The sequence below is a fragment of the Mus caroli genome, unplaced genomic scaffold, assembly GCF_978045245.1.
Source record: "Mus caroli unplaced genomic scaffold, Mus_caroli_1 scaffold_1, whole genome shotgun sequence".
NCBI classification, from domain to species: domain Eukaryota; kingdom Metazoa; phylum Chordata; class Mammalia; order Rodentia; family Muridae; genus Mus; species Mus caroli.
In genome coordinates this window covers 156,326,976-156,352,029 of record NW_028227256.1, presented here as the reverse complement: position 1 = coordinate 156,352,029, position 25,054 = coordinate 156,326,976, and the positions used below count along the sequence as shown (strand labels likewise).

At 40.7% G+C, this 25,054-nt stretch overlaps 1 protein-coding gene across 1 annotated transcript in view; it reads left to right on the top strand.

The window, feature by feature from the left end:
* Positions 1–25,054, top strand: part of Pappa2 (pappalysin 2) — a 236,401-nt gene that overhangs the window by 158,367 nt on the left and 52,980 nt on the right. The window contains exons 14-17 of the mRNA XM_021175322.3: positions 1,263–1,434; positions 4,921–5,098; positions 6,582–6,795; positions 23,788–23,956. Of these exons, the coding sequence (XP_021030981.1) occupies positions 1,263–1,434; positions 4,921–5,098; positions 6,582–6,795; positions 23,788–23,956 (733 nt within the window). The remainder of the gene's footprint in view (positions 1–1,262; positions 1,435–4,920; positions 5,099–6,581; positions 6,796–23,787; positions 23,957–25,054) is intronic.

Genomic DNA, 25,054 nt, shown 5'->3' with positions numbered 1-25,054 from the left:
AAGTATTTCTCTTCAAGAAGCTCATACTCCAGCTGTGAGATTGACACAGTCAAATGATAATTGCCTTGTGGGTAAATGGATGAGTAAATGAATTAAGTGATTAAAGAACAAGAAAATGTGTATATAATAAAATCAAATAAATTGATTATTAGAAAGAACTTATTTTTTATACTTCTACTAAGAGATTTGAAGAAAGTAGGTGTGGAAGGGTTACTTCTTGGAGAAGGAAGGCCTTCCTTTTAGAAATCTCATTAAACTCAAGAAAAGTGTGGAAGTGAGAGAAATAAAAAGGAATGGGGTCTAATGGGAAACATATTGAGATAGGGTTGGACCTTTGTTAGCAGGACAGCAAAGGGGCTAACCTTGGAACAGTCTCAATCTTGTAAGATGTGTACCCTATAAATCTTCTCCACTGAGGGAAGAATCTGAAACATTAGGGTGTGAATAACTCTCTATGTGGTGCAAGTACCAGATGGTGAAGCCGGGACTGAAGTCTGATGCTAGTGCTTGAGTTAAACTCTGTGTTTCCACTGCAGTGGAGCTACACTCTTCTTGCCTTGTTCTCTGTAGCATTGCTGCTGCTGTTATAGTCAAGGCTGAATCCCTTGAACCTTGGAGAGTCTGTGTATCTCTCGGGCTACTTATGACTGGTCCTACTGCTCCAAGAAGCAATTCTCTACTAGGGAGATATCTTTGGAAGTCTCAGGCACAATGTCAAACATGTGATGTGGATTCAATTCACACTGTCAGGTTTTCTTAGCTTGTGCTACTTTTTAGTGATATGTACCAGTAATTGGAATGTTTTCATGTCAATCAGTCTATGATCTCTGATACTCACCTTCTTCCTAGGACTTTTTCGTGATCAGTCATCTAAAAAGCCAATGCCTGATGAAATTGGGGATCTCCAGGTTCTATCCTGGAGATTAGTCTTGAGTCTTTTTCAATTGATTGGGACATAGAAATATTGTTGCTTAATGTTTCAAGCATCATTCCTTGGCCTATTGGTTTCAGAGATTGTCTAGAACACCAAGAACTCATTTTACCTCATCCGATCATCATTGACATTCCTGGAAGGCCACAGAAAGTCAGCTGTCACGGTTTAATTTTACCATGCCTCATAGTTCTCAGTGAGACAGAACAAAGTGATGAATTCCATTTAGGCTATGTAGAAAATCTTTCTACAATTTAGGTGTATTTTTCAAAAATGTGTATTGCTGCTGTTTTAACTTATCCTAAGATGCTTTTGTTTCTGTCATCCTCAGCTGTGCTCAACGACCTTGTGGAGAACAGGGAAGATGTGTGCCATTGCTACTCGATCATACGGACATGGTGAATTGTACCTCCAGTAGTCCAGGTCACATGGAGTGTGCTATCACTTGTCAAAGGGGGTATGTCCTTCAGACCAGCAGTGAGCAGTACCTGAGGAACATGCAGGTAAGTTGGAAGCAGATGACCAGAAGGAAGGAGTTCCTGAGGCAGGAATCTATCTATCCTCTTCTCTCTGTCTAGAGTGGGAAGGGCTGGTGTTCTTAAATCTTTGAGAATGAAAACCATGATCTCTGTGAGAGCAATAGGAAGTATGGTGGTACAGAAGTGTAAGATGTCCAGTCATGTGGAACTCTGACTCCCTTAGTTGTTAATTCACTCACTGTATGGGCAGTAGATATGAGTTCTTATTCAAGGTACCCTCAACATGTCTTTTTTTATAGATGTGAATGTCTCAAGGTAGACTTGGTCATAAGTCACAGCAAATTAGATTACTGTCAGCTTCCCTGAGGTTCATTGTAAGCCTTGTGCTCTCCTAACCTACTTTCAAGATTATTGGAGAAATGTAACCAAATCGTACCCCAAAACATTAAAGCCATAACTGAGGCAGGGGTTGTATCATGGTAATAAGTTTTCTCCATTTTTACATATCTCAACCCGAATTTCAACTACACCATTTTCAGGATTTGGGGGTGGCCCAGTGTAGCAAAATACACTAGCAAAGCACATGATTCGAGAGGCAGAGCTAGGCAAAATGTTTGTCTCCATTATCTTTCCGGTGTATAATAGTAAGAACAAACAAAAGAAAATAATCTTTTTATATTGTTTTTACATTTGTACATATTCCAAAGAGACATATTGAACTTGTGTTATTACAGTGGTTGATGAACATTCTTTAAAAGCTTCTAGTAGAATGATGGGCATTGGTGCCCTCTTTAGTAAGATTCTTATATTAAGAACAATTAAGCCTAATTAAAGGCTTGGTTTCCCATCTCGCCTTGAGAAAGCTGAAATACTCACGGGGGGGGGGGAGTTCCAACACAAACAAACCTTTGGAAAGCAGGGTCACATTATGAGACAGTGGATGTATATGCTAGGTAAACTGCAATTATGCTTGAGGAAAAAGCCTGAAATATTCATGGTCATGGGAGGAGACCAGGCACACCATTGCTGGTCATGGGAGGAGAATAGGCACACCATTGCTGGTCATGGCTTGAGAAATGGAAATGTTTCAGTTTTGTGCCAATTGATTTCTTAACAGTTTGTGAACCCTTAGAGGGATTTCACTTGCTTAGATTTAGTCAGAATTTAAAGATAGTGAAATCACCTAGTCGAAAAACAGTTTTAATGAAGCTTGAGGCAGCAAATTCTTGATCTAGAAAGGTCTTCTATCACTTGGTCTTAACCAAGGCAAAGGTACATCATGCTGAAAACAAAGTAGAAATAATTCAACAAGTTACGGATTAAATACATGTGTATGGTATATTAAGATCAGAGAAGAAAGGCTGTATTTGTCATGCATTAAAGTTGAACATGTAAAAAAAAAATAGGAAATACCCTCAAAAAAGTCACAAGCAAAGGTCAGACATCACGCATGGAGTTTAGACAGTCTTTTAATGATTAGAGGTCTGCTGCAGTTTGAACCAGGCCTCCCCACTGTGCTAAGTATGAGAGGAACCTGGTTGGAAGAAAGATGGGAGCTCACACTTGTCAAACTCATGATGAAGGAAGCAATGGCGCCCTCCAGCTGACCAGTCACTGTCACCTGACACTGGCCTCATGCAGGAAATTGTACAATCCCGGCTCATGATCACAAGACAGTGGGGATATTTGCTTTCTGTTGACATGAGAACTGAAGCTAAATAGAAAAATGTGTGTGGCTTTGACTTGACTCCTTCTGGTTGGCAACAGGGACACACTGGGAAGCAAAGGAAAACACTGAGCCAACATGTAGCGTCAGAGGTGAGAGGTGCTTCAGCAGTCATTGGACCCTTGGCTGGGGTACTAGTGTGGTCTCCTGATGGGATGACTGCAGTTTGACCACAGAAACTCTTCTGTCCATCTTTGATCTTTAGCCCCACTGCCAGATACTTGTTTTTCCCCCAAATAAGCCATGACTTTCACAGTCACTAAGTGCCTGCTCATTTCATACCTGGCCAGATGCCTTCTTCTCCCACCTCCCCTGAGCTGCACAAAAGTCCTGATGATCTTTCAAGTCCAGCGCCTGAGTCCATTTCCTTCTGCCTGAGGGTGGAAGTTCTTCTTACAGCATCCTTCTGTGCTGCCCTCCATTCTCATACAATACCATATCATAGGTTTTGATGTTTTTAGGACTATTGCTTTCTTCTAGAATGTTTTTTGACTTCTCTTATTTCTAATTTGTATTCTTTATGTTGCCATCTCTAATCTTTATAGAATGCTGTAAAGATTATTTTAGACTAGACTAAAATATGTTACTATCTGCCAACTCTCTATTTGCCTTCTTGCCTTTTTCCTATTGTTTTCTTAGCCACAGTTTCAGTGATTTTGTTCTGTCATAGACATTTAGCCCCTGGAAGACATCATGTTTAGTGGAGGACCAGGTCCTTTGGGGTACTCCATATATGTCTTCTCATTTATGTGTTGTCAGTGAGCTGTAGGCCTGCCCACTGAAATGACAAGTTTGGGAACATGGCCAGACTCACTCCGTATCCCATAGATAGCAGTGCCTTATGTGTATTAACTCTCTTAGATACCTTTTACTATTCTAGACAGAAGTAATTACTCTTAGTAGTGTTATCAGTATTTTTATTAATAAGAGTGTCCATAAGAAATAGATGGAATGTAACTTATTTGCATGGTAGTAAGCAAGGTAGTCAACAGCCATGTGTCTTAGTGTTTGCATCCCCAATGGAAAGGATTGTTTTGAGTGGGAAAGTTAGACAATGTACTGAAAGTATTTTATCAGTTATGTAATTCAATATATATGCTATGCTTTGTGCTATGTCTTATTTATTTTGCTTTGGACTTTTGAGAGGATCTCAACATCTCTAACCCAGTCTAGTGTTGAATTCATGGCACCTTGCTCCAAAGTAAGTAATTTGACTGTTTATAAACAGAGTTCTTTAAAAGATTTTGGCAGGGTATAAGGAAGTGCCTAGCAATGTGCAATAGCCCAATGTGATAGGGGTCTGTTATCCCTCTTAAGTCTGGAAGGTTGGCTCCATGGAGCACAGATCCCATGCGGTAGAAGAGCAGAACAAGAGAAGAATAGTCATGGGATAAATCGATCAGTAGCCATCACTTCAGTAGAGACAGGGAGAATGGGATCCTTATCTCTTGTCCTTTCCAGTCTGTCCCCAGGTCCCAAAGCAGATATTCAAGCACCAATAGGAGGCTTGAGATTCTGGGCCCAGACCAGGTAGGACAGAGTTTGAAAATAGTTGAGTCAGAACAAGGAAAGGACAAACTGAGACATGGCTTGGGAGAACAGTGCCTTAGAATTCCTAGTACAAACAGGTTCCTTCTAAGGGTGTCCCTCTGAAGCTGGGCCAAGCCAGTGAGTCACAGGAAGGGGCAAAGGGGCAAATGACCCCCAGGACTCTTTCAAAGTCAGTAAATGATTCCAATAGCCATTATATGTGACTTTGACATAAGTAATTTCTCTGTTTCTAGAAAGAGATTCTCCTTACTTGTTCCTCTGGCCACTGGGACAAGATTGTGAACTGCAAGCGTCTTGACTGTGGTGTCCCAGACTCCTCCTTGGTGAATTATGCAAACTTCTCCTGCTTGGAGGGTACAGACTTTCTGAAACAATGTTCCATCTCGTGCATCCCACCAGCTAAGCTCCAAGGTACTGTCTGGCCAACCTGGGAACCAAATGTGAGCTCCCATCATCCCTCACTCTTAGGGTGGGGTGGGTACCTTTGAACTTTTTTCTTTACCCATATGTACTTCAAACTTGCTGTTCTCTGATCTCTCTTCTACCATTACAAAATCTCCTCAGATATCACCAGTCTTTGTTCCTGATCATGTATAGAGATGCCCGGCATTAGGGAGTCATTAATAATGAATGAAACTTAGTCTTCATTCTTTGTTTCTATACATTCTCAGAATAAAAGCAAGCAGCATAATTGTCCTGATATTAACAACTGAGGTTCATGTTATTAACTTTTAATACCCAGAGACTTTCTGCATTAGGTGTGCTTTGTTTCAGTTTGTAGATAAGGAGAACACAGTTACACAATGTATCCCTGCCTGTGTGTGTACTTGAGATGGAAAGGTGCTGGACCAGGCTCTAACTGACCACCACACCTCGCTCTTCAGCTACACTTCTCAGCCTTCCGTGTGTCACACAATGAGCCATGGCACATGCAGATTCCTCAGTCTAACTCTGAGATGTGCTGTAGTAGGTTGGCAGGCTAGTGATCCTAATGCCAGCAGCCCTGGTTTGTATAGGAATAAACCAAATTATAGAGAATCATATGGTGTGGTATTGAAGTTCAGAACTCTATATTCAAACTACCTATCTCAGTCTCAGACTCTGCTTTTGGAAGGAAGAGGAAATCCCATTTCCTTATCTGTCTCATAGGAGAGAACCGGAAAGGGTTGTTTGCTGTTTGGGATTTATATATGTTCACCCACTGTCTTAGGGTTTTATGCTGTGAACAGACAGCATGATCAAGGTTACTCTTACAAAGATAACATTTAATTAAGGCTGGCTTACAGGTTCAGAGGTTCAGTCCATTATCATCAAGGCAGTACCTAGGCAAGCACAGTGCAGAAGTTGCTGAGAGTTCTTCATCTTCCTCTGAAGGCTGCTGGCACAATAGTGGCTTCTAGGCAGCTAGGACAAGGGTTTTGAAGCCTATACCCACAGTGATACACCTACTCCAACAAGACCACATCTCCTAATAGTACCACTCCCTGGAACAAGCATATACAAACCATCACATCTACGTAGAACACTTAGAATAGTGCCTCATATACAATCACCATTAAAATACAAACGGTGATTACTTTAATGCCACCCACATTACTAATATTGCTATATATTTGCCACTTGTATATGGGAAGGGAGGCAATCATGTTATTAGTAGCTCTTCTTCCACAGAGTCTAGGAAATCTTTATGTGATTCTATGGTGTGTGAGACCTCATTGAGAACTGTAGAGTAAGTACTTAAAGGATCCACATAGGTGGGAGATTTTAGAGACACTACTCAACAAAGAATAAGGGGACTTAAAGAGAGCCAGTATAGGCATAGTTTTTGGTTCCTTGTGCTGTATTCACGAGCTCGCTGTTCTGAGCACCATGTAATTCTCTTTTCTGGAGTCAGGACTGAACCCATGGCTGACATGTCTTGAAGATGGACTCTGGTCTCTCCCTGAAGTCTACTGCAAGTTGGAATGTGAAGCGCCTCCAGTTATTCCCAACGCCAATCTGCTCCTGCCACATTTCCTGGAAGGCAACCATGATGTGGGCACCATCTGCAAATATGAATGCAAACCAGGCTACTATGTGAAGGAGACTTCAGGAAGTCAAGGCAAGAAGTGAGTGTTCCTGTATTCGGTCCCATGGTTTCCTTGCCTCGTACGGTGAACCTGTTCCCTCATAGACAAGTTGTAGATCATGTCTTTCTGGGAACCCCTTGGCTTACTGTGTGCGTGTTTCTTTATAACTTCTCTATACCTCCACAGACTGACTTTCTGTTCATGACAGACAGGAGTTCAGGTGGTTCCTATAAAGTCATTGTCTCCCATGAGAGGTACATAGTCTTATGTAAGTGGTGGGTGGGTGGATGGCATACTGATTTGATTGTCATTTTCCTTAATGAGGAGCCTCCTAAATAGAGTGTTTAGATCATCTGAGTCCAGCTCAATGTCAACAGAATCTCATTACTATAATTCAAATCTGAGGCTTATGGAGTTGTGCCTGGCTGAGCCCCAGTGTGCTTATTACATACATAGTGAATGTGTAGAAGGTTTCTTTCTCTGCCTCAGTTTTCCTGACTCAAAAATGAGAGAGCTGATGAAGGAGCTTCTTGGATAAGTTAAACGTGACTTGAGCTCTTTTAAAGCAGAACGCAACATCTTTAGCCATCACCATGGCTATTCTTGTCCTTCTGCCTTTCTTCCATGAACTTTGTACAGCAAACGGAGTGGTGGGAGTGGCAGCGGGGCACCCTACTTGGGGAAGAGCTAAGGGGGAAGAGATGACTGACATGTGGGGTGAAGGAAAAAGAACAGAACATTTGAGCATGGGAGAGTTATGAGTGGAGAGGTGACAACCAGTTCTCTGAGCTCATAGCTAAGCTTTAGGCTGGGAAAACCAGGCTTGCACAGGGGATTCTGGGTTGTCTGTTTCTGCCCTACATGCCTGTCTCTGGGATGGGATGGGGCACTTGAGAGCCATTTGTGGATGCAGTTCTTCTGGCTGGGAATCTGGACGATTGCATCAGAATGTCACCATCAATTGGGTCTTAAACATTTACATTTGCAAGCACCGTGCTCAGTTGAGATTAAATTATTTACCCTGCTGCGTAAACCGATGAAATGTTTGTTTTCACCTGTTTATATAGCAGTCGAAGGATCGGTAATCAGAAGTAGGCGAATTGAGTGTAAATCGTTTTCACTTGCTACTTATTTTTACCCAGTGAACTATGCCCATCTTGTTTTACGTGTGTGGAAAAAGCCCAAAGCCGGATAGATGGGGCCCTTCTTCTTAGGACACACACTTCAATAGAGAAGAAACAGAAAAATAGGCAAGGAAGGCAATCACAAGAAAATAAGCACAGGGTGCTTTGTAGTTGTATGAAGCAGTGTGTGTGTGTGTGTGTGTGTGTGTGTGTGTGTGTGTGTGTGTGTGTATGTTAGGAGGAAGCACAGCTGCTTCAGGGTTCGGGTTTGCAACTGATTTGCGTGGTAATAGACAATCCAGTATATCCACATGCCTTAAGTTTTATATTCACAATATTCACAACGGGAAGAGGAATAATCATTTCTATGGAATTGTTTGGGTTTTGGAAGTTGGACAATGAACTGAAAGTATTCTGTAAGTTATAAAGCTCAAACCATATACTATGCTAGGTGCTGCTTCTTATTGATTGATTGATTAATTGATTGATTGATTTTGGGTTTTTAAAACTGGGTCTTACTTTGTAGTCTAGGCTAGTTAGTATTGAATTCAGAGCAATTCTCCTGTCTCAGTCTCCTCAGTGCTGGGTTAATGGGTGTTTGCTAGCATGCTTGGCTGTCCCTTCCTTTTTGAAAGAAGGAAATTTTGTTGTTGCAAGAGAAATTAAGCCTGAGTTCTAACTAGCTTCTGAGCTCCCTGTTGTATTTTGCCCCGTTCTGCCTGCTCTATGCTACACTCTAGGTTAATAATAAAGAAAGACTCAAGCACCAGACCCAGGCAGTGACACCTCAAAGACAGAGACAAAAGCCATTGATAGTACCACAGCCCTCAAATTCCCAGCACTTAAGAGGTATAGGCCAGATGATTAGGAGTTCAAAGCCATCCTTAGGTACATAACAAGTTCAAGGGCAGCCTGAACTACATTACATTAGTTCTACAAAAAGCAAAGCAAAATAAAACAGAAAGGCAAAAATAAATTAATTAAATTAAAAATAAAAATAAAACAACAAATGAAAAAACATTAAACACTTCAAATGGTCAGACATGTTCAGCATTATTAGGGCATGATAGCCACACCCTGCATCCTAAAGCCCTTCCTTTTTAACTTTATTGACCTCCTGCCCCAGTTTTTCTTCTTCCTCCCTGTCTCTTTTCAATTTCTGTTCCCAGCTTTCTTCTCTCCACCTGATTCAACAATGGCCATTTTTCTCTGAGTTTCTTTCTCTCTCTCTCTCTCTCTCTCTCAGTTTTGGGTGTCTTCTTTTATTAACATTTTGTGGTTTACTGTACATAAGACTTTTATCTCTTGTTAAATTTATTCTTAAGTATTTTTGATGATATTGTACATATAAATATAAATTATTTATATTTAATTTTATTTATATATTGACTTTATGTTTAAAAAAAGATTTATTTACTTTCATTTATGTGTATGTGTGAGAGGCTGCATGAGTTTATGTATGCTACTTGCATGCTGTTACCCACAGGTATGGATATCAGAACAGATTACAGTAGACCATGAATCATCCAATATGGGTGCAAGGAACCAATGGGTCCTCTGCAAGAACAGCAAGTGCTCTTAATCACTCAGCTGTCTCTCTGGTCCTCTCTTTTCCTTCTTGATCTGAACAGTAGTTAGGGTTAAAGCTTTTTCAGTTCATGGCCTTTATTGTGATCGTGTGTTATGATTCCCAGACCTGTACCTGCCATTACAAGCTCTTACTTCAATATCTATAAGGATGCCACAGGCCAGATACCTAGGGATATAGCCACTGGAGTATCCCATCTACACCCCAGATTATTCATCTGCCCTGTGGTGCGGGTGGATCTTGTGGCCTTCCTAGCACTTAGGAATCTTCAGTGTTCTTTATTCTCTAGTCAGTTAACCAAGCTCCCACCAAGTGTGGCATATGACTTTTGACCTATAATATTTACAGTGGGTTTTGTAAGATTTGCCTCCACAGTAAGTCAAGGCACTTGGGGAGTGTGATGCAGGAACTGCACTTTGAAAAGCTCCCCAAGTTCATTTGTGAATTTCACAGTGGATAATCCACATAATTTAACCTCTTTTCTTCTTTGTCTGCTATTTCTTCCCCATACATACCACCATTTATCACTGCTTTCAGATATCATTAACCTGACTTCTAAGGAAGCTAAAACAAATGTGTCTGACTTATATTTTATTAAAAGACCACATTATATTCTCCATTATCTTTTATTCCCATGGCTGCTTTTTTCTCATTACATGTTATCCTTATGTATGAAGGTTAGGATGTCCTCATTAGGGGTCCTAATTGATTTAATTCTAAATTATTCTGGGCTTAAAACTTTACCTGATAGTCCTTCCTATAAATAACTCATCACAATATCATACATAAGGTAGTATAGAAGTCAGATCTTCTAAAAGGAGGTGCAAATAGCCATCTTCTGTATTTCTCATGACATCAACTTTCCCAAAGTGCATGCATGCACGCACACACACACACACACACACACACACACACACACACACACTGTTACGAACACAACTGAAAATTGAAACTGTAGGCCTCACATTGTGATTGTTTACTGTTGAATAGTGAACACCTTTGTCCAGTCTGATTTGTGGGAATAGCATGGAAGACTGTCTTAGTTAGGATTTTACTGCTATAAACAGACACCATGACCAAGGCAAGTCTTATAAAGGACAACATTTAATTGGACTGGCCTACAGGTTCAGAGGTTCAGTCCATTACCATCAAGTTAGGAGCAGCTCAGCATCTAGGCAGGCATGGTTCAGGCCGAGCTAAGAGTTCTACATCTTTATATGAAGGCTACTAGTGGAAGACTTCCAGGCATCTAGGATGAGAGTCTTAAGCCTATGCCCACAGTGACACATCTACTCCAACAAGACCACACCTCCTAATAGTGCCACTCCCTGGGCCAAGCATATACAAACCATCACAGAAAGGTAGAAACCATGTATGTATTTGACCCATTTCTATATACAAAGAAAGTCTGCTTGAGATGGCAGAGAAATAAAGAGCCTAAGCCCAGAGGACTCTTTTACTGTTGGGATGAGAACCATGGAGATGATAATGATTGCTTGTTATATGCTGTGAGTGCTAAGAACTTCGGCTACCTTACTCCATATATTTCTTGTGGCAATAATTTATTTTATTATTAATGAAATACTAGTACAACATCTTTCATTATAGTGGTAAATGAATTGATATATATGTATGTGTGCATGTATATACATATAAGTGTATGTGTATATACTATATAATATTATATATTATTATCTATTATATCTTATACTATATGAGGAAACAGACTTAAAATTGAGCTTTACTTGTGGTCATTCCACCAATAAATGACCTCATTGAGATTACTATCCTAGCATCCAAGGCTACACACTGGGCTAATAACACTTTTGTTCATGAGCAAAACAAAAAAAAATTCATTTTTCTGGCTCTTTATCTGCATTTATAAAATAAACTGCTAAGTGATTTCTAATACTAAAAGTTTATGTTTTATATTCTGTGTCAACAAAACAAATGGAAGGAGCTAAGGCTTTGCTATACTACCATTGAGAAAAGTTATGTATAATTTGTTACACCAAAACTTCAATGATTATTGTAAACAAAAATACTATACAACTTGAATTTAGTAGAAAATACTTGGCATACTCTTACAGTACTTCCCAGAGAACTTAGTCTGAATAAACAAATGAAGCTTGTATTCATCCACAGGACTAGATCATTTGAAAACAGGGTTCATTTGAAAACAGGGTTCTAGGATTTTTTTTATTATTCTCTTTAATCATTTTTACAGTCCAGTTGTTATTCCTCTCCTGGTCTGCCCTCCAAAAGTTCCTTATCCCATTCCTCTTCCCTACCATCTTCAGGAGGACGTCCCCAACCCTGTCAGGTCTCAAAAACCTGAACTTAATTTCTGATTATATTGACTTGGTTCAGTAATGTCTTCCTTATGTTATTTATAATTGTCATCACCACCACCACCACCACCACCACTACCACCATCACCATCACCACCACTGTCATTAACATCACCATCACCACCACCATCATCACCACCACCATCACCACCATCATCACCACCAGCACCATCATCACCACATCATCACCATCGTTACACCACCACCACCATCGTTATCACCATCATCACTACCAGCATCACCACATCACCCCCACCATCACTATCATCACCACCATTACCATTAACACTATTCTCACTATCATGACCACCACCATTATTACTGTCATTATTGCTACTATCACAACGATCATCTTCACTATCATCATTATTTCTCCCACCTATCCTCATTGTTGTCATCACCAACACCACCTACATCCCAAATTCTCTTAACACAGTAACTGTTGCTGAGTAAGCTACCCTGCTGGTGTGTTAAGTGGGATTACAATATTTTAACAAGAAATAACCTTAAATATAGTCTTTTATCACTGGCCATTCCCTTCCTTCTGCAGTTTCTACGTCCCATAAAGATGGCCTACAAACCAAAAAAGTTTGGATAGTCATTCAAGAGACAGTTCTTCAGTAGCCAGATGGAGGGAAGGTACATCTTCCTTTCTCTAAAATAAATACACACCAAAACAAAGTTTGTTGCACTAAAAGTATACACTTCCCTTCCTTAACCAGAGCCTTCTCTTCAGGCTTCATATCATTCCACTTCATCAAGCTGACATGAAAGTAGACCATGAACCAATATGTCAGAGAAAAGAAGTGGAAATACAATAGCAATAGAGACTTCAAAATTAGCATAGATGTAATGTCTGTCTGGCCCTCGAGGAAGGACTAGGGCATGTCATGGAGCTCTTATCTTGAGTTTTATTTGACTCTACATCTTTCTGAACAATAGCTTGAGTTTCAATTAATTTTATTCCACTATGGGATGGAATGGAAGAGTTGACTAATAAGCTGCCAATGTGAAGTGATACCACATTAAAATTCCTTAAGTATATTAGATTTATAACTTTTAAAAGCAGTCATCTATCTGGTGTATAAACCCTATGTCATAACATTGTGTACACACATGAATAGGTCACAACTGGTTATAACTGAATATGTGTGTGTGTGTGTGTGTGTGTGTGTGTGTTATCTGCAACTTGCCCTTGTAAGAACAACACTGTAATCTCTATGTACACTCACGCATCTGTTAGAAATAGAAATTTGTTTTCTTTCCATTAAGACTCTGTCTGGCTTTATAATTAGTGTTTATAGTAAATACATTCAAAGTTTATCCTTGGAATCCTCAATTCTGTTGCCATTGTAGTATCATGTGAGCCTTAAGCTAATTTATTACAGCTTCTTTTGGCTTCAAAGTGACTGAACCTCTGTGTCAAGCTTTGGCCACTCAAATACACACCTGGGCACACGCCAACTCCTGCCTGGGCTTTACAGGGCTGGCAGTTGGCGCCCAGGCCTTTACTTAGAACAACGATTGCAGAAGTCATAAATGTCCTTGTGACCTTCAGTCCTTAGCAACCAAGCATTTTACTGTAAAATTTTTACTTCTGTATCAACTGCCAATTTCTCTATTAATAAAAAATTAACTATAAACAATGGTTACTTTTAATGGATAAAGTCAAAAGACTTTCGGCAACATGCAACTTCATACCCCAGTGTTATTTCTCATCTGCCCTTGGCTTCTCCTGACTGTTTCTGGCTCTACTTACTCTGACTTTAGCTGGGTGGATGAACATTTTGGTAGTGACCTTGCCTTGTTCTTTAACAATGGGGTCAGGGCAGGGCAGACTGATTCATGAATGGTCCCCTGGGGGATTCTGGGTGGGTCAGTAATATGAAGAATTAAGTATGGCTAGAATACTGAGAACAATGTTAATACCCCACACATATACACACACTTAGGTCATCAGGACTTGCTAATTGTTCTGCCGCCTAGTGAGCCGATACTATTCATTGTGTTACATGATTTCTTATAATTTTGTGAGGAATGTGTGTTCATCTCCATTTTTTTTTCAAATAGGAAAACCAAGAACAAGGGAGGTAAAGTAATTTATGTCAAGCCAGAGGCTTATTAAGAGCCCGAGCTGCAGTTTTAACAATAGTCATGTGGTTCCACAGCCTCTGTTTTGAGCCATACTGTTGTTCTTACTGAAAATACTCATCCAGTGCAGCCACTAAATAGGCCCTGAAGGTCACTGTGACTGTAATGTCCAACTTTTGCTTTTTACATGGCAAACACTGGCATAGAAAAGGTTAACCAGTGCCTCTCTTCTCATCCATATCAAGGCATGATACATCAGAAGCATGGCATGCATCGACTTTTCTGTGCACTTTCCAATCAAGGGATGCCTATGCTGCCCAGATGCTCTGATTACACATTAGTGTGGTCAGATCTTATTGTTGCTATGGCTTCCAGGCACGGAACTGCAGAAAGCCCTTTACTTTCTGAAGTAGCAACAGTGGCAGAAAGTGGTTCATTCGGTTTAGCCCCAGGCAAGGATGGGGGCAGATACTTGACATACCCATGAGTACTTCTTGTTACCCCTGTCTGTAGTGAGCCTGATGGGCTGACAGAAACCTGGCTATAAAGCTACTGGGTTTGGGTAAAATTTTGTAGATATAGTTTCTAATCTTTTTTGAAAGAAAATTTGTCCTGTAAGACTTTCTCCAGGCTCTGCCCATTAAGTGACTCCTCCCTACTACAGGAGGAAAAAGGGAAAAAAATGTTTATATATCTGTACAGTTACACATGCACATGTGCACGCGCGTGCACACGCGCATACACACACACACACACACACACACACACACACACACACACAGGAATAGAACCTGTTCAGGCTCTGTAATGCTACCTGTGTATGTTTCAGGGCTTACCATTTGGCACTGGGCAATTCATCAATGTGTTCTTCCCTGGGGAGGATCATTTTTCCCATCCCTGCCTTCACCCATTGCCTGTAGTTCTTTGTGTAGGGTTGACACCTCATGGGCTCCATCCACGGAATTTTCATTGATGCCTTTTGGCCAGCTCACAACTTAGCAATCACACTGGTGAGCCCTTGTGGATATAGCTTCTGATATTACTAGAAAATTACAGCAATTTTCCTGATCCTCTGGCTCTTACAATCTTTTATCCCTCTGCTCCCTTTTTTGCAATGTTCCCTTAGACTTAGGTATGGGAGTTTAAACTACAGTTCTTCATTTTGGTTGGTTGTGGTTTTCTATAGAGGCTCTCATCTGTTGCAAAGGAACTTTCCTTGATGAAAGGTGAAGACTCTACTTATCTGTGGGTATAAGGAGAAATGTTTGTATGTTGTTGTTGGGAATTATAATGATTTAGTAAATTAGTAGTTATAAGTCCTATCATTTAATACCTCTGGGATCTTACATGCATGTTCCTTTAGCCTATGCACCCTTCTTTCTCTACCAAGCAAACCCACTTCAAAGTACTCCTTGAGTACTTCTCCTGGTAGCTCCTCTTAGAATGGCCCCATAGTCTCAAATATTTGAATGCTTAGTCACCAAGGAGTGGAACTCTTTGAGAAAATTAGAAGGACTAGTAGGTATGGCCTACTTGGAGGAAGTGTGTCACTAGGAGTTGGGTTTTGAAGTTTCAGAAGTCCACACAAACCCCAGTCTGTCTGTCCGTCTGTCTGTCTGCCTCTCTCAATCTGTCTCTGTCTCTCTCTCTATGTCTTTGTGCCCCCCCTCCCATCTCCTCCCCTTTCTGCCTGAGGACCAGACAGAATGTAAAGATCTCAGACAGAGCTCCAGTGTCTGTCTGCTTTCTTCCAAGCTCCCAGTCTCCCTACTGTGATGATAATGGACAAAGCCTCTGAAACTGTTGGCAAGTTACCAATTAACTCTTCCTTGTATAAGAGTTGCCTTGGTCTTGGTAAAACTCTCCACAGCAATAAAACAGTGAATAAGATAGGCCTCCTGTAAATTAATATACTGATATTATTGCCGAACTTATATTTGTCTTCCAAGCTGTGGAACCCAATACAACAAATTGTGTGTGTGTGTGTGTGTGTGTATTAAAATTGCCCAAAGGATGTGAAAGTGAACATATAGTTAGATGATGGAAAATGGTAAAGACCAGAGGTTCCTACTAAATGTTTCCTTGCTTCTGGTCCAGTTAATCCTTGCATTTTAACATGATTTACAGCTTTTCAAATATATACCAATGGGAACAGATATTAAGAAGCTGAATAACTGTAGTAATTAGGTATATTTAGATTTAAATTGCATGAGACACCTCAGGTTTTGGGAAGCAATCCAAGTATATTCTATATGAAAAATTCCATCAGATGAAGAAAAGAATGGCCATCAATATAACAAAAGAGATTAAGTAAGTACTGTTGAACTTAACATTTGGAAGTGCTGTGGATGGTCTAGTGGAAAAGGATAGAGAAGGGATCATAGTCAGGGAAGGTCAGGTCTAGGGAGAGGGTATTTCTGTACCGGCCAGCCTGAGGACCTAAGCTGTTACAAGTAGAGTGTCCAAAAATAGAAGCATGGAGTCAGGCATTGACACAGAATAAAGAGTTCACATACATCTATGCATTAACCGGTTCTTCACACTGACAGAGGCTCCACTTTACCTGGGAATATTTTATAAGGAACACTTTTGTTTGTTTCTTACTCAGAGAAGAAACACTTGCCAAAACCAATTCATCTAAATGGATGATACTGCTGATTCTATTTCTTGTTTGGGTCAGACATCTGATGTTACACAGTACAGAGCAACTAGCTGATGGCTAGTCACAGCTGAAGTCTGCCCACTCCCCTTTTAGGATATTGGCTTGGGCAGTCAGGCCTGCAGTTTGTTAAAATGAAAACTGATGTGGAGTTTGGAAGTGCTGATGGTTCTCTTTGGGGTGGGGTGGAAGATCTCTTAACGTAGCCTAGATCTTCCCTGCTCCAATTTTAAAATGCATTGGAATACCTTGGAAAACTTTAAATTAGATTCTGTTTTTAAAATTAGATTCTTATTGACTCAGTCTGGGATGTAGTTTTGGGTTCATTACTAACATGTTCTCAGATTCAAATTCTAATTCTGCTGTTCTAGGTAGCATGCTCTGTGTAGTAAGGACCCAGGATATTCTGAAGAGAGAATCTAGCCCATGTAATTCTGTTCAGAAACTGAATCTGTGTCATGCTAAAACTTAACCAATCCATACACCAGGTAATTTATCTGTATAAAAGAAATAATGGGATTGTCCCACCCCCTTGCACATTTTATTTGGCATAAGACAGCAGCAAATACAGAAGTGAGGAATTAGTTCTCTTTTCTGTGTCTTTGCAGGACTACAGGTACTACCATACTATACTAAGGGCATTAGTGCAAGGCCATCTCAGTACCTTGACCTGTGAGATAACACAAAGTCCTTATACATCCACTGAACAAAAATCTATTGATACCTAATATGAACCAGAAACAATGCCTGTTACTGAAAATATGGTATGAAGGCCCGGGTAAGAGTAAAGAGGCAAGTAACACAATAAATGGAAAAAATGTCAAGATAATTACAGAGCATGCACTCTGTGACGGCAAGAAGGATCCTATCTCTTAATTAGATGCAATGGTGATAGATGGTTCTCTTGGTGATAAAAATGTGTTGATGGATAGGAAAAGAGAGATAGGTACAGTCAATTGAACAGTATTACAAGCAGGAGGAATGGCACCCAAGTCCCTATGACAGGGAAGATCTTATTCTGCACCTCCAATTCTTATCCCAGAGTATATAAAGTGCTCTTAAAAACATGGCTGGGGTCATGAATGGTATAAAAGAAAATGGAGACATGAAATACAGGACCTTGCAGACTAATATGAAGAGTTTGGGCTTTAAAGAACTCAAATAATTTATTTTGCAACAAACAAAATGCTCTACAAAGAAAATGTTACAATACAATTTATTCATTTTTATGAAAATTTTCTCTACTTAATACTTGCTAGCTGGGTAGGAAAGGGTACAGGGAAGTGGAACGTCTAGATGGAAAAAAAGAGAGTGGCTTTGTAAAAGTAAATTTGTGGCTACAGAGATACTGAGATCCTGAGACAAACTCCAGGAATACCCGCGAGGAGGAAGTCACTAAGCTTGCTGATGGATTGCGAGAGACTAGATGGGATTGGGGAAAATGGAAGATTGAAAGAGTGTAATCTGCAAGGTCTCCTGGGCTTCAAGTCAGAGTGATGAGGTAGATGGTGATGTCATTCACTGTGCTGGGGATGTCTGAGGGGAAGTTCATGCAGAGATATGGAAACCAAGAACTAAGGAATAAATAGTCCATATCATGTAGATATGGTTTGAGGATAACATTATACTTATAAGTATTCTTCTACAAAAGACTAGTTCTTCCCTCTTCAATATCTTTTTCTGTCAATGTTATTTTTATGAAGGACTCCCCACTGTAGACACCAGATGCCCCTGGTTGGCAAAGACATGATAATTCTCTTGGACCCAGAAACCATACTCTTATTTTTCTCCAAGGAAACATAAATATGAATTTTGACAAGACTTCAGTGGTGATAGAAAAATGGGGTAGACTCGTGTGTGCCTCAAGCAACATCAATCAAACATGCAGCCAAGTTTTGATTACAAGGTCTTTACTTCTGGCAGGGATGTAAGGAGGAGAAAAGGCACAGCTGGGTTTTCAACAGTGGGTACCACAAGCTCTGGAAATTGGAAAAAGGCACCTCTCAACTTGAAAATTGTGGTCATTTGTCTGGAGAAGTTAGAAAGAAAATAAATACAAACCTTAGCCTAACCCTGGCTCCTCATGATGCCATTTTACAAAGTAAGGAATTAGAGAGCAAGATCACCAGGCTAACAACCCTTGCCAAAAAAACTGGATGCTCAGTAGAGACCAGATGGAATGGTTGCAGGCTTATTAGGTAGATGATCCCCCTCTATTTTCCCTGTATTTGCAGCTTACTTTTACTAGTATGGGAAGGAGAAGAAATGGTAGGAGTTTGCCAACCTTGTTAAATATAAAAAACATGAACAAATTTGAAAAAATATATACAGTCCAGACTCAGAGATCTAGTTCAATAATAGATATACAGAAGACTTTGAGTTTGATCCCAAATACTGCAGAAACAAAGGGGACAGAAACAAAGATGGAAACCAGGGAGCGAAGTAAGAAACTGTCTTAGGCCAATTCAAGATTTGGTTCAGAATGCCTGATAGTCTAGATTTGCAAAGAAACTCTTACTTGATTCTGGTGAGAATATAGAAACCCAATTTCACTGGAAACCCCATTGTCTCAGGGTTGGGATGTATCTTACAAACTTCAGCCTCTACTCCACCTTTATCTGAAGGCTTCCTTATTATATGACATTGGGAAAGTCACCTACTTGGTCACTAGTATTGCTTTACTGTCAAAGGTAACACTTTCAACTTCCCTTACCCCACTGGAATGAAGAAAATACAGAGAGTAGAATGTATTATGCAAAAAATAGTGAAGTGAGCTTTTAAAGAAGTCTTGTAAGGGTCTGTCTTTACAGATTGTTTCAGTGCCTACTGATATCATTCCTTGAAATGAAAATCTACTCATATCATGACTTCCAAGAGTCTCCTGGCTCCTGATTTACACATATTGTCTGGAGGAAGTGGACCCAGATGGGTAAAGCCATTTTTCAAATAAATAGTCTTGTAAGAATAAGAGGTCAGTCTGTGACATCACCAAGTTAGGTGGCACACAGAGGCAGCCATCACAAGTGGGAGATAAGATCATGTCACTAAAGTGCCTTGGATTAAAGAGCTGCAAAAACAATACTGGAGACTGAGTAACTAAAACAATTGCCATTCATTACTCACAATTCTCGGTGACAGTGTTGATAGATTTCTTCTCTAAGAACATCCTTCCTTGTTTTCAAATGTTCTTTTTGCTGTGTCCTCACAGGGAAGACTATAGTCAAGGAAGGCAAGTTTTTGTGTTCCTTCCTCTAAGGGCTGTAGTCCCATCAGGAGAGTGGTATCTCATGACTTGATTATCCCTCCATTCCCCTCCTTTCTAATGCAATCACACTGAGGATTAAGGTTTTGCCTCAAACTCGGCAGTTGGAGAAGAGACAATCATAATGTCTATAATAGTAACTGAATAAAGCAAAGTAGGTGCAGTGTTTTAGGCTTCAGTCTCCCAGATAGGCCTTAGAAATAAATCAAGTTCTTGGAACAAGAAATAATCAAAGGCACTTGTCTTAGTCAGGGTTTCTATTCCTGAACAAACATCATGACCAAGAAGCAAGTTGGGGAGGAAAGGGTTTATTCGGCTTACACTTCCACATTGCTGTTCATCACCAAGGAAGTCAGGACTGGAACTCAAGCAGGTCAGGAAACAGGAGCGGATGCAGAGGCCATGGAGGGATGTTTCTTACTGGCTTGCTTCCCCTGGCTTGCTCAGCCTGCTCTCTTATAGGACCAAGACTACCAGCCCGGAGTTGGGCCTTTCCCCCTTGATCACTAATTAAGAAAATGCCTTACTGTTGGATCTCATTGGAGGCATTTTCTCAACTGAAGCTTCTTTCTCTGTGATAACTCCAGCTGTGTCAAGTTGACACAAAACTAGCTAGCACAGCACTCCAATTTTCTGATGTTATCACAGTGTCTTTCAACTGTAACAAATAGCCAGAAAGGTCCTGTGACATACAAGCTTCATACCATGAATCTAAAGACTCAGGCCATTAGCTGAGAATCCATAGGTAAGCCTGATTGGCAGACTGAAGCATCCCACAGGACTGGACCATAAGGAACCTGATGAATGCTTTGGAAGCAGTCTAAGACTGAGGCCCAAACATTATCATCTGATGTAGAGGTATAAGAGCTGAAAAACAAACAAACAAAACCCCCGGAGATGGCTGTTGTAACGGTTAAGTTCTGTGGTCTACTTGGTTGGATGAAGAAACACATAAGGCATTAATGAGGCACAGATCTGCATACATGTATGAGTATTTTAAGAGAAATTTAACTGAGGAAAGGACTGAGAGAAAGACATTCCCTGAATGTGACTGGCACCATCCCATTGGGTGGCGGTTGGAACTGAATAAGAAGAGGAAGAGAAGAAAGCCAACTGAATCCCAGAGTCCCCTTTCTCTGTTTCCTGGTCTTCAGCAACATGAGCAAATAGCCTTCTGCTGCTGTGGACAGTGTAGTGTTGATGGCCTGTCCTTGCCTTCCCTGCCTAAATAGACTGCATTCCTCTGAACTGCCAGTCAAACTCTTCCTCCTTGCTTTTCATCAGGTGCTTGGCCACAGCAACCAGAAAATGAATTAACTCATTCAAACGAAAAGAAATCATGATAAAGGATAATTCATGAACCTGGGAAAAGTGTAGGAACCCTTATGAAAGAACCCAATTGGCTAGGGGATAGGGATGCTCACCTCTTCCCTCTCCCCCAAACACACATCTAGTCCAGGGACCTCTGTCTCCACTATGCTGCTTCTCTGGCTACCAGTCTCCCTTTTTGTGCTGCTGCTGGTTTGAAGCACAAATCCTGTCACATTGTGTGGGTACAACCCCAAACACCCAGACTCTGTCTTCCCAATCCAAGTTTAATCTGTCTACTCTCACCTCTGAGGTTGTTAAACTGGCAAGAAAATGCATGAAGTCTACATTCTTAAATGGTTTCTCATTCTGGGCAAGGAATGGGGAGACTGTTTCCATGGTTGAACTATTTTAACCAATTCACAGAAAAATACCACATGAAGTAAAAATACTGTCATCCTGACCAAACATGGGTTTTCCATCGTAATCACACTGACATACAAGGAGCAATCGAACAATCTGGCTTCCCTCCTGGTGTCGGTGGGATTGCTGGCTCTCTATATTTGAGAAATGTCAGCTCACCAGAGATATGTGAAGGGTCTCAAACTGTGGAAGTTAGGAGAAAGAAGGGATTCCTTTGGAGGATTTAAACTCTACAAGGTAAGGGGAAAGTTTTAAAAAACCCGAATTTAAGAGGGTATGTGTAGGAGGTTTATTACAGTAAAATGAACTGCAAACTCCTTACTAAAAAATACTTTTGGAAGGCATCTTTATGTATCTTTGTGAGAAAGAACCCATATACTAAATAATACATAGCATACTCTTTCATTTGCATAGAGTTCTACAATGAACATACATAACATATGCTGGGGAGAGCCATGTGTAGCATGTTACCTTCTAAGGAGATATTATTTAAATATGTTACTCAAATTGTTTGAAAGCCAAAGCATCCTGTGATGTAAGGTCTCCAGAAAGGAACTTAGCATCCCAGTGTTTCTTTATCTGTAAGGGGGCGGGGAAGATAAAAATAGTATTTTATTCTGAGCGTTACAATGAGTTGATTCATTGGTCATATGTTTTGAAATAAAACTGAAGTTATGCAGTGATTTAAAAATCAAGCATTTATTTAGTTCCTCATACCAGTTATATACTGGTTCCTGAAAACTGAAAACAAGAAATGACACAGCTGCTATCTATCCTTTCTAAGTTTCCAACCCAATGAGGAAAGATATTTTCTACATTTGTATAACAGAGAGATCCGTGTTTCTTTGATAGCAAAATGGGAGAATATTGCAAGCACACAGAAGTCATTGCACAATTGTTAGTTAAAAGCATATACAGAATGGTGTACATATCTTGATGTTAAAATGAGATAATGACACTAGAGAATGTCATTTTAGTGTTTGGGACATGTAATACAAGCCTATCATCCCAGGCAGCTGGAAAGTGTTGGTCAGAGGACCCAGAAGTTAAGTGTATTTAACCCTTATCTGAGGTCAGCTTGGATACAGGAGACCTGCTCTCTCTCTCTCTCTCTCTCTCTCTCTCTCTCTCTCTCTCTCTCTCTCTCACACACACACACACACACATACACAGAGTAAAGAAAGCAGATGGCAATTTAAAGCCACCATCAACATGGTAGAGAGAGCCAGTGACCAAAAGGTTGTTTATATTTTGAATTGTGAGCTTATCTGCAACCACGAGTTTTGTGAATCAGAAGTGGATATGCTAAAACAGCCAAACTGGAAAGCACCTTCTGACTGCGGTGAGTCAGAGGGGGTGGAGTGGAATTTGCAGTAACAAGAACCCTAATGTGTCTGACTCCCATCCATCTTAAGCCCACTCTCTGGTCAGGGGCCATGTCTGGACCTAAGATGGAGGGACAGTTCTTCTAGGACAATCTTGAGTCCTACCCACTCAAGGATCAAGTGAAGGTGGGAACCAAGGCGGGAGGGGAATCAACACGTACTCAAACAAAACAGAGCTGGTAAACTCAGTGAAGAGATTGTCCTTTGCAGGTCAGATGAGCCTCTATTTCAGAACAGTAACTCTCCTCAAAGAAGCGATGGCTATGAACAACTTCAGCAAATGTAACCCCACAGATCTGACACTGTTCAAGCCATATCTGATTCATCCCCTGAGTGTGACAGCTCTGCTGTTCTCTGAACTATATGATGTCTCCCAATGTGCTAATATGTGAAACTTTGCCTGTAAACAGTCCAGTTGATGTTATTTATCCACTCTCTTGGAAGTAGCAAGTCAAGTATACCAAAACTCCTAACACTGCTAACCACAATAAAGCCGTTTCAATTTCATGACTCACAATGGGACGTTTGACTAAATAGAACCTATTACTCTCCCTTTTTATGTTTATTTTTGTGCACATGAGTGCATGCATGCGCCTCTCTCTCTCTCTCTCTCTCTCTCTCTCTCTCTCTCTCTGTGTGTGTGTGTGTGTGTGTGTGTGTGTGTAGTGTGTGAGTGTGTGGTCCCCTTCTAGCACGTAGGTTCCAGGGATTCAGTCAGGTCTTCAGGCTTGGCACCTTTATCCTCTGAGCCATGTCACTGGTCAGGTTTGCTAATGTTTGTCACACATTACTGAGGGTCCAGTCTTTCCTTATGGGATGTTTGGTTTCCTGTCTTATTAGCAAGTTCCTGAAGATCCAGTGCCTGGATGATGGACGTTGGGAACAAGGGAGCTGCGTCCCCGTGGTTTGCGAGCCTCCTCCTCCGGTGTTTGAAGGCATGTACGAATGTACTGATGGCTTCAAGCTGGACAGCCAGTGTGTGCTCAACTGTAACCAGGAAACTGAAGGGGTAAGGAAGGCTCTGTGAACTTCATTTGCATGAGACTGTGCTCTCACCTGTATGACCATGGCCATGACATGATTTCTGAGAAGTGAACTTAAAAACCCAGCAGGCAAATCTTCATGCAGCCAGGCTCTAGTGAGAGGCACTGATATTGTTCCATGGAGAGTTCCTACTCGTGTTAGTGTTTTGGAGCATTCTCTTCCAATTTCAAAGTGTTCTTTGAGATAAGGAGAAGAAATCCGTGAGTAGGGTACCAGGGTTCATTTCAAGCTAGTCTAAGATCCTGATTGGGCAGTGCAGTCAACTCTCATTGGTGGACTTACCTACCTGGGTAGAAATGCAGGAGCTGTGAATTTTTTTGTTTTTTGGTTTTTTGGCAGTAGAACAAAGTCCCAAACAAAACATGAATTTCTGAGCAAAGCATCTTGAAGTGCTACTTGCCTGTTACCCTCCCTAGGATGCTGGCACAAGTATGAACTAAAAAACACCGCCTTATCATAATTGTATTACTAAACACAGTTTTGTTTTAGACACTGCAAGTAACACACACACACATACATGAGACAGGAAGTCAAGTAGACTTTGGAGGCAAAAATCAATGGCCTTCACCACATCCTTGGCATGAACAGATGTGAAAAGAATGGGTGATAAAATGAGACCCAAAGACATCAGACATGCCAGTGTGAACTGACTAGTTAAGACAGCAAGAGGCTAATATCTTATATCTTGGGTATCCTAAGTTTTGGGCTAATATCCACTTATCAGTGAATACATATTGTGTGAGTTCTTTTGTGATTGTGTTACTTCACTCAAGATGATGCCCTCCAGGTCCATCCATTTGGCTAGGAATTTCATAAATTCATTCTTTTTAATAGCTGAGTAGTACTCCATTGTGTAAATGTACCATAATTTCTGTATCCATTCCTCTGTTGAGGGACATCTGGGTTCTTTCCAGCTTCTGGCTATTATAAATAGGGCTGCTATGAACATAGTGGAGCATGTGTCCTTTTTACCGGTTGGGACATCTTCTGGATATATGCCCAGGAGAGGTATTGCTGGATCCTCCGGTAGTACTATGTCCAATTTTCTGAGGAACCGCCAGAC